Source organism: Mobula birostris, chromosome X, assembly GCF_030028105.1.
Source record: "Mobula birostris isolate sMobBir1 chromosome X, sMobBir1.hap1, whole genome shotgun sequence".
In the NCBI taxonomy this organism is placed as follows: domain Eukaryota; kingdom Metazoa; phylum Chordata; class Chondrichthyes; order Myliobatiformes; family Myliobatidae; genus Mobula; species Mobula birostris.
The window spans coordinates 52,108,064-52,120,162 of record NC_092402.1 but is presented as its reverse complement, the minus strand read 5'-3'; the positions used below and the strand labels follow the sequence as shown (position 1 = coordinate 52,120,162).

Genomic DNA, 12,099 nt, shown 5'->3' with positions numbered 1-12,099 from the left:
TGTTCTACCTCAATGCACTGTGTAATGATCTGATCTGTACGAACAGCTTGTAAAACAAGCTTTTCACTGTATCTTAGTACATGCGAGAATAATAAACCAATTCCAATTCCCAGAAAAATGCCACTGCTGTACAGAGCCAACAATCATTGGGAAATAGATACAAATGCTTGCACATAGAAATATAAACAGTATCCAACAGTCGAGACTCTTTTTAATGCATGCCTCTTATCTTACATTCATACACATATATGCTCATAGTGACAGTCACACACTGAGATACACACTCACACACACACACAGATGAGAGAGTGAGAGACACGCACACACATAGAGCAGACACACACTATTACCACAGTCATCTTCGTCTGTGTGGTCTCCGCAGTTGTCCACTCCATCACATCTGCGACCAATCCAAAGACACACCCGGTCATTCTTGCACCGGAACGGTCTGTTTGGTGGGCACTGGAACTTCACTGCAAGGAGAGGAGGAAGCAAATAACCTCTCAGGACAGTTCAGGTCACCAGTGCTCGCTGCCCACTGCCCCTCCCTCAGCACAGCGCACACTCCTTACTGCCCCTCCCACAGCGTAGAATTCCCTCCTCACAGCCCCTCCCACAGCATGATGCTCCCTCCTCACTGCCCCTCCCTCAGTGTGACACTCCCTCCTCACTGCCCCTCCCACAGCGTGACACTCCCTCCTCACCGCCCCTCCCACAGCATGGCAGATCCTCCTCACCGCCCCTCCCACAGCACGGCACTCCCTCCTCACCGCCTCTCCCACAGCACAACACTCCCTCCTCACCGCCCCTCGCATAGCGTGACCCTCCCTCCTCACCGCCCCTCCCACAGCGTGACCCTCCCTTCTTGCCGCCCCTCCCTCAGTGTGACACACCCTCCTCACCACCCCTCCCACAGCATGACACTCCCTCCTCACCGCCCCTCCGACAGCGTGACGCTCCCTCCTCACTGCCCCTCCCACAGCATGACGGTCCCTCCTCACCGCCTAGATAACATAGTGTGCCGCACTTAACACATCACAGGAGACGCATGGAACTGGGTTTAACTACAGTAAGGATGGTATTGAGCTGGATAGGCTGCAGAAAAGGTTCACCAGGATTTGCCGGAAGTGGAAGGCTTGAGTTATAAGGAGACACTCTACAGGCTGGAACTGTTTTTCCAGGAGCGAAGGAGGTTGATGAGTTGATGGTGTAGATGAGGTGGATGATTGTTGCCTTTGTCTCCAGGATAGTGGAGTCAGAAACCAGAGGGCATTAGGTGTAAGGTGTGAGGGGAAAGATTTAACAGGAACGTAAGGGGCAACTTCTTGACATCGAGGGTGGTGGGTGGGTGGAACGAGCTGCCAGAGGAAGTGGTTGAGGCAGGTACATTAACAACATTTAAATGGCGGATGGACAGGTACATGGATAGGAAAGGTTTAGAGGGATATGGGACAAACATGAGCAAATGGGACTGGCTTAGACATCAATCTTGGACACAATGGACCAGAAGGGCTTAAGGGCCTGCTTCCACGCTGTACGACTCCACACACATCATGACGTAGTGAGTTTAATGCAGTGGATGTCATGCTTGCCTACATCAGTCAAGGCACTGAGTACAAGAGTCAGGAAGTTACATTGCACATGTATAAAACTCTGGTCAGGCTGCACTTGGAGTATGGTGTGCAGTTCTGGTCACCCCATTACAGTAAGGGAGTGGGGGTTTTGGAGAGGGTGCAGAAGAGATTCTCCAGGATGCTGCCTGGATTAGAGGCATGAGCTACAAGGAGAGGTTGTATTTCTCTGCAGCATTGGAGGCTGAAGGAGAACTTGATAGAGATTTATAAGATTATGAGAAGCACGGATAGAGTAGACAGCTGATATCTTTTCCCCCAGGGTCGAAATGTTTAATAACAGAGAGATTGCCCAATGTGGGTTTTCTCAGAAGCTAATTCTGTTAATAAATTCTCTATTATTTCTCTTCTTGGATCCTCACTTCCGTTGTCTTTGAATAAGTTAACTGATAACCTGGTAGTTAAACATACTATGAGAATTTGGATACAATTCCGAAAATATTTTGGCTTATTGAGATTTTCTCTTTCGAATCCCATTTTTTCTAATTATTTTTTTAAACCTTCTATGATTGATGTAGCTTTTAAAGAATGGGATAGATTAGGTATTAAATGCTTTCAGGACTTGTTTGTAGAGGGAAGTCTTTTATCGTTTGAACAACTGTCAACTAAATATAGTTTACCCAAAACTCATTTTTTCTGATTTCTACAAATAAGAGATTTTTTATGGTCTCAAATAAGTACATTTCCTAAAAGTCCTGATAAGAATCTACTAGATGTAATTTTTAATCTGAAAACTTTTTATAATGGATCTATATCTAATATTTATAATATGCTGTTGGGAATGAGAAGTTTTCCTTTAGATAAAATTAAAAATCTTTGGGAATGAGATTTACAGACTTCCAATTTCTGAGAAAACTTGGAATCAAATTTTTATATTGGTCAACACTTCATCGTTATGTGCCCATCACTCTCTCCTTCAATTTAAAGTGGTCCATAGCGGCCATATGACTAAGGATAAGTTGTCTTGTTTTTATTTAGATATACCTCCGTATTGTGATAAATGTAATAATGGAGAAGCTTCACTCATTCATATGTTTTGGACATGTCCGAGTCTTGGAAAATATTGGAAAGAAGTATTTCAAACTTCCTCGATACTTTTTAAAGTAAATTTCAAGCCTAATCCTTTGACCACTTTATTTGGTATTGTTGTAGGAAAGGATATTATTTTGGAGCCATCTGATTTGCACATTTTGGCTTTTATGTCTCTCATGGCCAGAAGGACGCTCTTGCTTAAATGGAAAAATGCGGCCCCTCCTATTCACGGCCAATGGTTACGTGATGTGATGTCACGTTTAGATTCAGAGAAGATTCGATGTTCAATCTTTGAATCTAATCAAGACTTTCAAACATTGTGGGGACCTTTTCTGAATTATTTAAAAAACCTTTGATTTGCTATTAAAGCACAGACGATGACTAACAATCTTTTTTTTTTCTACTAATCAGCTTCGGTCTTGGTAGTGGGTTAGATTTTTTTAATATAATAAAATTATTATTTTTCAATGTTACAAACTAATTGACGTATGAATATAGGGTAAGGAGTCTTTATATGTGATTTAGCTTAATGTATTGACAAATATATTTTTTACCTGTATTCTATATTCTTATATATATAAATTAATAAAAAATATTGAAAGAGAATGCATCTAAGATGAGAGGGAGAAGGTTCAAAGGAGATGTGTGGGATAAGTTTTTATTTACATACAGGGTGGTAGGTGCCTAGAATATGCTGCCAGGGATGGTGGTGGAAGCAGATACAATAGGGTTGTTTAAGATTTTGTTAGACAGACATGTGAATATGCAGGAAATGGAGGGATATGGACATTAGCATGCCACCTCATTTAGCACAGACATTTCTGCATGTTCCTTTGAAGCACAGACAATGACTAACAATCAAAGATAATGGTTTTGAGCTGTGCTGTCCATGGAGAGGGTCCAGAGGAGGCTCACCAGACCAGCCTGGGAATGAAAGGCTTGACGTACGAGGAGCATTTGATATCTCTGGGCCTGTGTTTTGATAAGAGTACAGTACAATGGGGGAGGGATGAATCTCACTGGTATCTCCTGGATACTGAAAGGCCTGGTGAGAACAGACGTGAAGAGGACATCTCCATCAGTGAGGATCCTCAGAATGAAGGATGTCTCTTTAGAACTGGGATGAAGAGGAATTTCTACAGCCAAAGGGTGGTGGATCTGTGGTGAAACGGGGGTGGAAGGGGAGGGGGGTATGGTTCAAGGCAGAGGTGGATGGGTTGTTGATTGGTGAGGGGGTTAAGGGTTACGAGGAAAAAGGTGGGAGAATGAAGTTGAAAAGGAAAAAAAAAATTCAGCCGAAATTGAATAAAATCATAAGATACAGGAGCAGAATTAGGCCATTTGGCCCATCGAGTCTGCACCGCCATTTCATCATGGCTGATCCATTTATCCTCTCAGCCCCAATCTCTTGCCCTCCGCCCCCCCCCCATATCCCCTTATGCCTTGACCAATCAAGAATCTATCAACCTCTGCCCCTGACTTGGCCTCCACAGCTGCCTGTGGCAATGAATTCAATAGATTCACCACTCTCTGGCTAAAGAAATTCCTCATCTCCATTCTAAAAGGATGTCTCTCTATTCTGAGGCTGTGTCCTCTGGCCTTTGATTCTCCCACCATAGGAAACATCCTCTCCACATCCACTATCAAGGCCTTTCACCATTCAATAGGCTTCAATGAGGTCACCCCTCATTTTTCTGAATTCCAGTGAATACAGGTGCAGGGCCATCAAACGTTCTTCATATGACAAGCCATTCAATCCTGGAATCCTTTTCGTGCTTTGAACCCTTCCCAGTTTCAACACATCTTTTCTAAGAAAAGGGACCCCAAACTGCTAAAAGTACTCCAAGTGAGGCCACACCAGTGCCTTACAAAGCCTCAACATGCTTGCTTTTATATTCTAGTCCTCTTGAAATGATGCTAACATCACATTTGCCTTCCTCACCTCAGGCTCAACCTGTAAATTAACCTTTAGTGAATCCTGCACAGGAACTCCCAAGTCCCTTTGCACCTCAGATTTTTGTATTTTCTCTCCATTTAGAAAATGGTCAACCCTTTCACTTCTTCCACCAAAGACATAACCACACACTGTATTCCATCTGCCACTTTGTTGCCCATTCTACTAATTTGTCAAAGTCCTTCTGTGGTCTACTTCCTCAAAACTACCTACCCTTCCACCTACCTTCATATTGTCTGCAAATACACTACCAATAGTCTACTCTTTGCCTCCTGCCAATCAGCCATTGCTTTATCCACACTAGATTTTTTCCTGTAATACCATGGCTCATAGCTTGTTAAGCAGCCTTGTGTGAAGCAGACTTGATAGGCTGAAGGACCTAATTGAGCTCCGAAATCCTACAGTCTAACAGAAAAACTGTGGTGTAAGCTCATTTAACACACGGCAGTGATAGTATAGCACTCCACCTCCCCTCCATACTCACAGCACTCAGCCTGGTTCTCATCTGAATTGTCCCCACAATCGTCTTCCCCATCACATCGCCAAGCCAGTGGTTTGCATAGAGTGTTGTTACACTGAAACTCATCCAGAGGGCAGGTCCTTACCACTGGGGAAACAGGCAGGGAGTGGCGAAGAGGTAAGAGAGAAAGAGGACAAATCAGCCAAAGGCACCACCAACCAGGACACCAGCATCGCTTTGCGCCCCTCATCCACTACCACAGTTTGACACAGGCAGCATCGCCCACTCAATCCAACCATCTCATCTCACCAATGTCCCCCTCAACCTCCCCCAACACCCTGTGATTTACAGCACACCCATTCAGCCTCCCCACCAACCCTTGGTGAACCCCCACAACATCCCTCAAGGTTACCTGAGCCGCAGTTGTCCTCATCACTTCCATCCATGCAGTCAGCGTCATTATCGCAGTGCCAGCGGTGGGGGATGCAGTGACCGTTACGACACTGGAACTGGTCAGCCTCGCAGCGCACCACACAGTCTTTCTGTGGGAGTGGGAGGGAGGTGGTTACAAAAGAGGCTGGGGGATGGGGGTGGGGGAGGAGGAAGGGTTACTGAATGGGCGTGTTGGAAATCACTAGGTGCTGGGGAAGGTTAAGGGGACACTCAAGGGGATGTTGTGGATTTAAGGGGATACTATGAGATGCTACTGTTACCTCGTCAGAGCCATCTGCACAGTCGTGGTCTCCATCGCATTTCCAGCGCCCGGCGATGCAGCGCCCGTTGGCACAGGCAAACTCACTCTCTGAACATGCACGAGGAGCTGAAAGTGAGGGAACAAGAGGAGTGTATAGGTCATCGATGGCAGTGATCCTCTCACATGAGGGGTTGGGGGAGGAAGGGAGGTGGAGAAGGGTGATGGGTTTGAAACTGAGACCATCCCATGACTCAAAACACACCCACACAAACACACAGACACACACACACACGCACACATCAGATACACTTATACCAACACACTCCTGAGACACACACACATCTAGACACATAGACTGATACAAACATAGACAAGCGCAACATGACACACTGAACATGTTCCTTAACACTGACACACACACACTCACACAGTGCAGGAAGTCGGGATCGAACCCGGGTTTTTGGAGCTGGGCGATGGGATGGATGGAAGTACTGAGTCGCTCTGTCTCACAAAGCAGTCAAGAAACACACACACACACACACAAAACCAGGTAAACTTCATCGCAATCACACCTTCACATCCAAGCAATTTCTCAGTTCCCAAAGTGGACAATTCCTCTCCACCCACAAATGTTACCTGACCCACTGAGTCCATACAGCATTTTGTGTGTGGCTCCAATCCTTCTCTCTTTCTCTCTCTCTCTCTCACACATACACACATACACGCCAACAGATCACTCCACAAAGACCAAACCTACCTCATGAATACGCCCTCAAGCACAGTGACAGTGTTAACACAAGAAAGTAAAAAAAAGACATAATGAGACAATGGGTTCATGAGAATTCAAGAGACAATGCAAGAAAATATATACGAGCAGAGGCAGACACTCAGGTTAACAGTCTCACACCAACACACGCATGTGGTCAAAATGGTGAAGGCTCCACAGGGCTGGCAGGTAACTCTTCACATGAATCAAGCCATGTGGGTCAAATAAAAGTCAGAAATGGTGTTAACGGAAGATGAGCTGAAACTAAGCCGTACGGTACACCAACAGAAGCAACAGAGATTATGGCCAGGGAACTGGCATTTGCCTGTCACCCTCACCACCTCTACTACCCCCTCCCCACCGCACTGACAGCCAAATTGGGCTCCAGGCTCCTGCGCTGCCCTTCACCCCATGCTTGCTATCCCTGCTCCGCACGTGGACCCCGATCCACAGACCTCCCCTCATCTGCAAGCGCTGGGTGCCATATCCCGCAAGTGGGTGGGATAGTAGGGAAGGCGCAGAGCAGTCTTGCCTTCCTGGGTAGGGTCGTGCAGTGCAAGGGCCAGGGAACCTGTCCTTTCCATAAATGATTTGGACGAGGAAGTGAAAGGGTGGGTTATTAAGTTTGCAAATGAAATGAAGGTTGGTGGAGTTGTGGATTGTGTGGAGGGTTGTCATGATCTACAAAATGACATTCACAGGGTATAGAGCTGGGCTGAGAAGTGCCAGGTGAAGTTCAACCCAGAAAAATGTGAAGTGATTCACTTTGGAATGTCAAATTTGACAGCAGAATACTGGGTTAATTGCTGGAGTCTGAGCAGTGTGGAGGAATGGAGGGATCTTGCAGTCCACATCTACAGATCACTGAAAGTTACCAGACAAGTTTTAGAAAGAGTGCAGAGGAGGCTTAACAGTATGCTGCCTGGATTATAGACCATGTCTTATGATGCAAGGCTGAGCAAGCTAGGGCTTTTTTTTTTTGGAGTGAAGGAGGATGAGAGTGTAAGATGACAAGAGGCATAGATCGAGTGGACAGCCACAGACCTTTTCCTAGAGCAGCAGTGGCCAATACCAGAAGATGAAAGAATAGGGAGATGTCAGATGTAGATGTTTTTACATGGAGAGTGTTGAGTGCATGGAATGCGCTGCCAGGGGTGTTGGTAGAGGCAAATACGCTAGGAACATTTAAAACACTCTTATATAGGTACATAGATGATAGAAAAATAGAGGGCTATGTAGGAGGGAAGGGTTAGACTGATGGTGGAGTAGGTTAAAAGGTCAGCACAACGTTGTGGTTCTATATTCTATGTTCTCTCTGAGCACTGACCTACTGAGTTCCTCTAGCTGGAACTCAAAGGCAGGACCCTCAGGAGCACTGATGTACAGAGATCTAGGGGTGCAAGACCACAGCATCCTGACAGTACTGACACAAATGGACATGACATGCTTGCCGTCTGTGGCAATGAATTCCACATATTCACCACTCTCTGGTTAAGAAATTTCTCCTCATCTCTGTTATAAAGAGATGTCCTTCTATTCTGAGGCTCTGCCCTCTGGTCCTGGACTCACCCACTAATGGAAATATCCTCTCTAAATCCCTACTATCTAGATCTTTCAATATCTGGTAGGTTTCAATGAGATCCCTCTTCATTCTTCTAAACTGCAGCATGTACAGGCCCAGAGCCATCAAACATACATCAACCCTTTCATTCCTTACCATGGACTCAACCTGCAAGTTAACCTTCAGGGAATCTGGCATGAGGACTCCCAAGTCCCTTTGTACCTCTGGTTTCTGAATTTGCTTCCCATAAGCTCAAAATGCTCTTGAAGTATTGCATTTGGTTCTGGTCCCCCATTACAGGACAGGTGTGGGGACTTTGGAGAGGGTGCAGAAGAGATTCACCAGGATGCTGCCTGGATTAGAGGACATGAGCTATAAGGAGAGGTTGGACAAACTTGTGTTGTTTACTCTGGTGCGGCGAAGGCTGAGGGGAGACTTGAGAGTGGTTTAGAATATTATGAGGGACAAAGATAGAGTTGAAATGTTGAATAACAGGGGGCTTATATTTTAGGTGAAAGAAGGTGTAAGTTCAAAGGAGATGTATTTTTTGTTATGCAGAGAGTGGTGGGTGCCTGGAATGTGCTGCCGGGGTGGTGGTGGAAGCAGATATGATAGAAGCGTTTAAGAGGCTGTCTGATGGCATGGCCGGATAAGGACTTCATGCAGCCAAAAGAGACAGCATCACGGTCAGAAATGGTGAACTGAAGGGCCTGTTCCTGTGTTCTGTGAGGATGCTAATGCCTGTGCAGAGTGTGAGGATCAGTCAGGGGCAGCCAGTCAACCATGGGAAGGTGAGAGAAGACCCATCAGGGGACTGGACAGACAGGAACCCAGCATGGGATAATCCGCGGACCAGCACGGCACTCACTGCAGCCCTCCTCGTCCGAGTTGTCACCACAGTCGTTGTCGTAGTCACATTGCCAGCGGCCCGGCACGCAACGGTTGTTCCGGCAGCGGAACTGGTAAGGTTCACAGGTCCGTTCATCTGCAGGGGAGGCACAGAGAGTGTGAGGGAGAGTGAGGAGGAGGGGAAGTGACTAGTCAGGAAGGAGTGAGAAAGGAGTGGACAAAGGAGGGGAGGGAGAATAGAGTGAGGAGGGAGTGGAGAAAAGAAGGGGGGAGAGCAGAGTGAGGGGTTGATGAGACAGGGGAGCGATATGTGAGTGGAAAAAGGAGGGAGTGAAAAGGGAGTGAGAGAGACAGAGAGACAGAAAAAGGACTGCAGAGGATGGGAGGAAAAGGGGAGCAGGTGGGAGGAAGAGAGAGCGGAGTAAGGAGAGAGTGAGAGGAGAATGAGAGTGCTGAGAGGGGTGGTGAGAATAAGAGAGAAAGAAGGGGAAACGAGGAAGAGAGAGGTACAGCGAGGAGGGACTGCCACACTGAGAGTTGTGGTAAGGAAGGAGGGGGAACAGAGTAAAGAGGGGCAGTGAGGAGGGGAGTCAGTGAGGAGCTAGCGTCCGGCTGCAGAGAGGAGCGAGGTGTGGTGAGGCGGGAGGAGAGTTGAGGAGGAGGAGCAATGAGGGTGTGTAAGAAGGGTGGGGGTAGGAAAGAGGGGGAAAGACACCATACCACACTCCTCCTTGGGCTCGTCAGATCCATCACCGCAGTCATCCTCCCCATCACATTTCCAGCGAGCTGGTATGCAGCGGCCAGAATCTTTGCAGCGGAATTCATCCACCCCACATGTCATCTGGGCTGGTAGGAAGAAGAAAGGTGGGAGTTAGGCAGATACCACCCTCACTGAGCCCAGACTGCATTGTTAGGACGTATTCTGGAGTTAAGAGTATATAACAAATATTAATTTAACCAACCACCGATCTTCAGATTTGAATGTGGATTGCAGATTGAATTTAAAATGGAACTCAGAACGATTAAACCTCAGATGCCTGCATATGCATGAATGCGGCCTAGTGGTGAATTAACATTAATTTTGGGTGTCTGGAGTGTGGGTGCAAAGATGGAAGTGTGTGAAAACTATATGTAATTCAAAGGAAGCATTGTAGATTATGAGGACATTCAGTTCTCGTTTATTGTCATTTAGAAATGCATGCATCAAAAAATGATACAATGTTCCTCCAGAATGATATCACAAGAAACACGAGACAAACCAAGACTAAAACTGACAAAACCACATAATTATAACACATAGTTACAACAGTGCAAAGCAATACCATAATTTGATAAACAGCAGACGATGGACACGGTTTTAAAAAAAAATGTCAAAGTTCCGATAGCCTCATCATTTCACGCAGACGGTAGAAGGGAGAACCTCCAAGCACCGCAAACTTGCCAATGCAGCACTACTGGAAGCACCCGACCGTACACTCCTCTGCCGAGCGCTTCCACCCCGCCCCGGCCGCCAAGCAACAGGCAAAGCTGAGGACTCGGGACCTTCCCCTCCGGAGATTCTGGATCATACAGTAGCAGCAGCAGCGAAGCAAGCATTTCAGAAGTTTCACCAGGTGTTCCTCCGAGCTCTCATGTCTGTCTCCATCAAATCAGCATTGTGCACGACACCCTACTTCATAGATAACAGATATTTGAGTCAGGGAGGAGAAGATGGCGGTGCGATGCAGCGCTCGCCGTCGCTCCGAAATGATATCGGTATTTGTTAAGTAGGTACTGTGCACAATCCTGATTTGATGGAGACAGACGTGAGAAGCACAGAGGAACATCTGGAGAAACTTCTGAGATGCCTGTTTCGCTGCCGCTGCTACTGTGCAATCAAGAATCTCCGGAGGGGAAGGCCCCAAATCCTCGGCTTTGCCTATTGCCTGTTGCCAGGGTCAAAGTGCTTGGCAGAGATGGTGCTCGGTGTCGGAGGCTCTAAGTTTTCGGATGGACTCAAGAGTCGGCTGCTTCCAGGGTGCTGTATCGGCAAGTTTGCTGCGCTGGATGTTTATGGCAGGAAGAGTTTTCCTTCCTTCTACCGTCTGCGTGAGATGCTGGGACTTCCGAGAGGCTTTGAGACTTTTTTTTTACCGTGCCCATGGTCTATTCTTTATCAAATTACGGTATTGCTTTGCACTGTTGTAACTATATGTTATAATTATGTGGTTTTTGTCAGTTTTTTTAGTCTTGGTTTGTCTTGTGTTTCTGTGATATCATACTGAAGAAACATTGTATCATTTCTTAATGCATGCATTACTAAATGACAATAAAAGAGGACTGCGTGTCCTCATAATCTAATCTAATCTAATATCACCACCGGAGTGGCCACGGCGAACTGTCTCGCCGCCATCTTCTCCTCCCGCTGTACATTGTAACATTGTAGATACCACTGTAGATACGTTGCTACTATAGAATTGTCCTTCGATTTTTTGCATATAAAAATGTCATGTAATATTGGATCCAGCAGGCCTCTTCTTTCAAGAATGTCTCAAAATGATGCCTGTTGCTCGTTTTCACTAAATAAACACTTCTATATCCACAAACAGGAGGAATTCTGCAGATGCTGGAAATTCAAGCAACACACATCAAAGTTGCTGGTGAACGCAGCAGGCCAGGCAGCATCTCTAGGAAGAGGTACAGTGGACGTTTCAGGGCAAGACCCTTGGTCAGGACTAACTGAAGAAAGAGCTAGTAAGAGATTTAGGAGGGGGAGGGGGAGGGGGAGATCTAAAATGAATGGTGGATCTCCCCCTCCCCCTCCTAAATCTCTTACTAGCTCTTTCTTCAGTTAGTCCTGACGAAGGGTCTTGCCCTGAAACGTCCACTGTACCTCTTCCTACAGATGCTGCCTGGCCTGCTGCGTTCACCAGCAACTTTGATGTGTGTCACTTCTATATCCACTAGCTTCAGTGTCTCTCTGGTGATTTTGTTCACAGTTACAACATTCATCAGTCCTGTCTCTATCCCCTAACTAAACTCCACCAACTCAGTCATTCCTCTCCTACACCCTTCCTGTCTCCATGACCCCCTCCTTCCCCTACACCACTCTGTCTCTGTGATCTACTCCTTCCCCTAAAATCCTCCCATGGTTTGCAACCCATTCCTTGTCT

The 12,099-nt window shown here is 46.5% G+C and overlaps 1 protein-coding gene across 1 annotated transcript in view; it reads right to left on the bottom strand.

Annotated features, from left to right (window-relative positions):
- Positions 1–12,099, bottom strand: part of LOC140191511 (low-density lipoprotein receptor-related protein 1-like) — a 293,778-nt gene that overhangs the window by 47,983 nt on the left and 233,696 nt on the right. Inside the window, exons 68-73 of the mRNA XM_072248962.1 lie at positions 9,668–9,793; positions 8,967–9,083; positions 5,791–5,897; positions 5,490–5,619; positions 5,102–5,224; positions 351–473 (exon numbers count right to left, since the gene is read on the bottom strand). Coding sequence (XP_072105063.1) covers positions 351–473; positions 5,102–5,224; positions 5,490–5,619; positions 5,791–5,897; positions 8,967–9,083; positions 9,668–9,793 — 726 coding nt within the window. The remainder of the gene's footprint in view (positions 1–350; positions 474–5,101; positions 5,225–5,489; positions 5,620–5,790; positions 5,898–8,966; positions 9,084–9,667; positions 9,794–12,099) is intronic.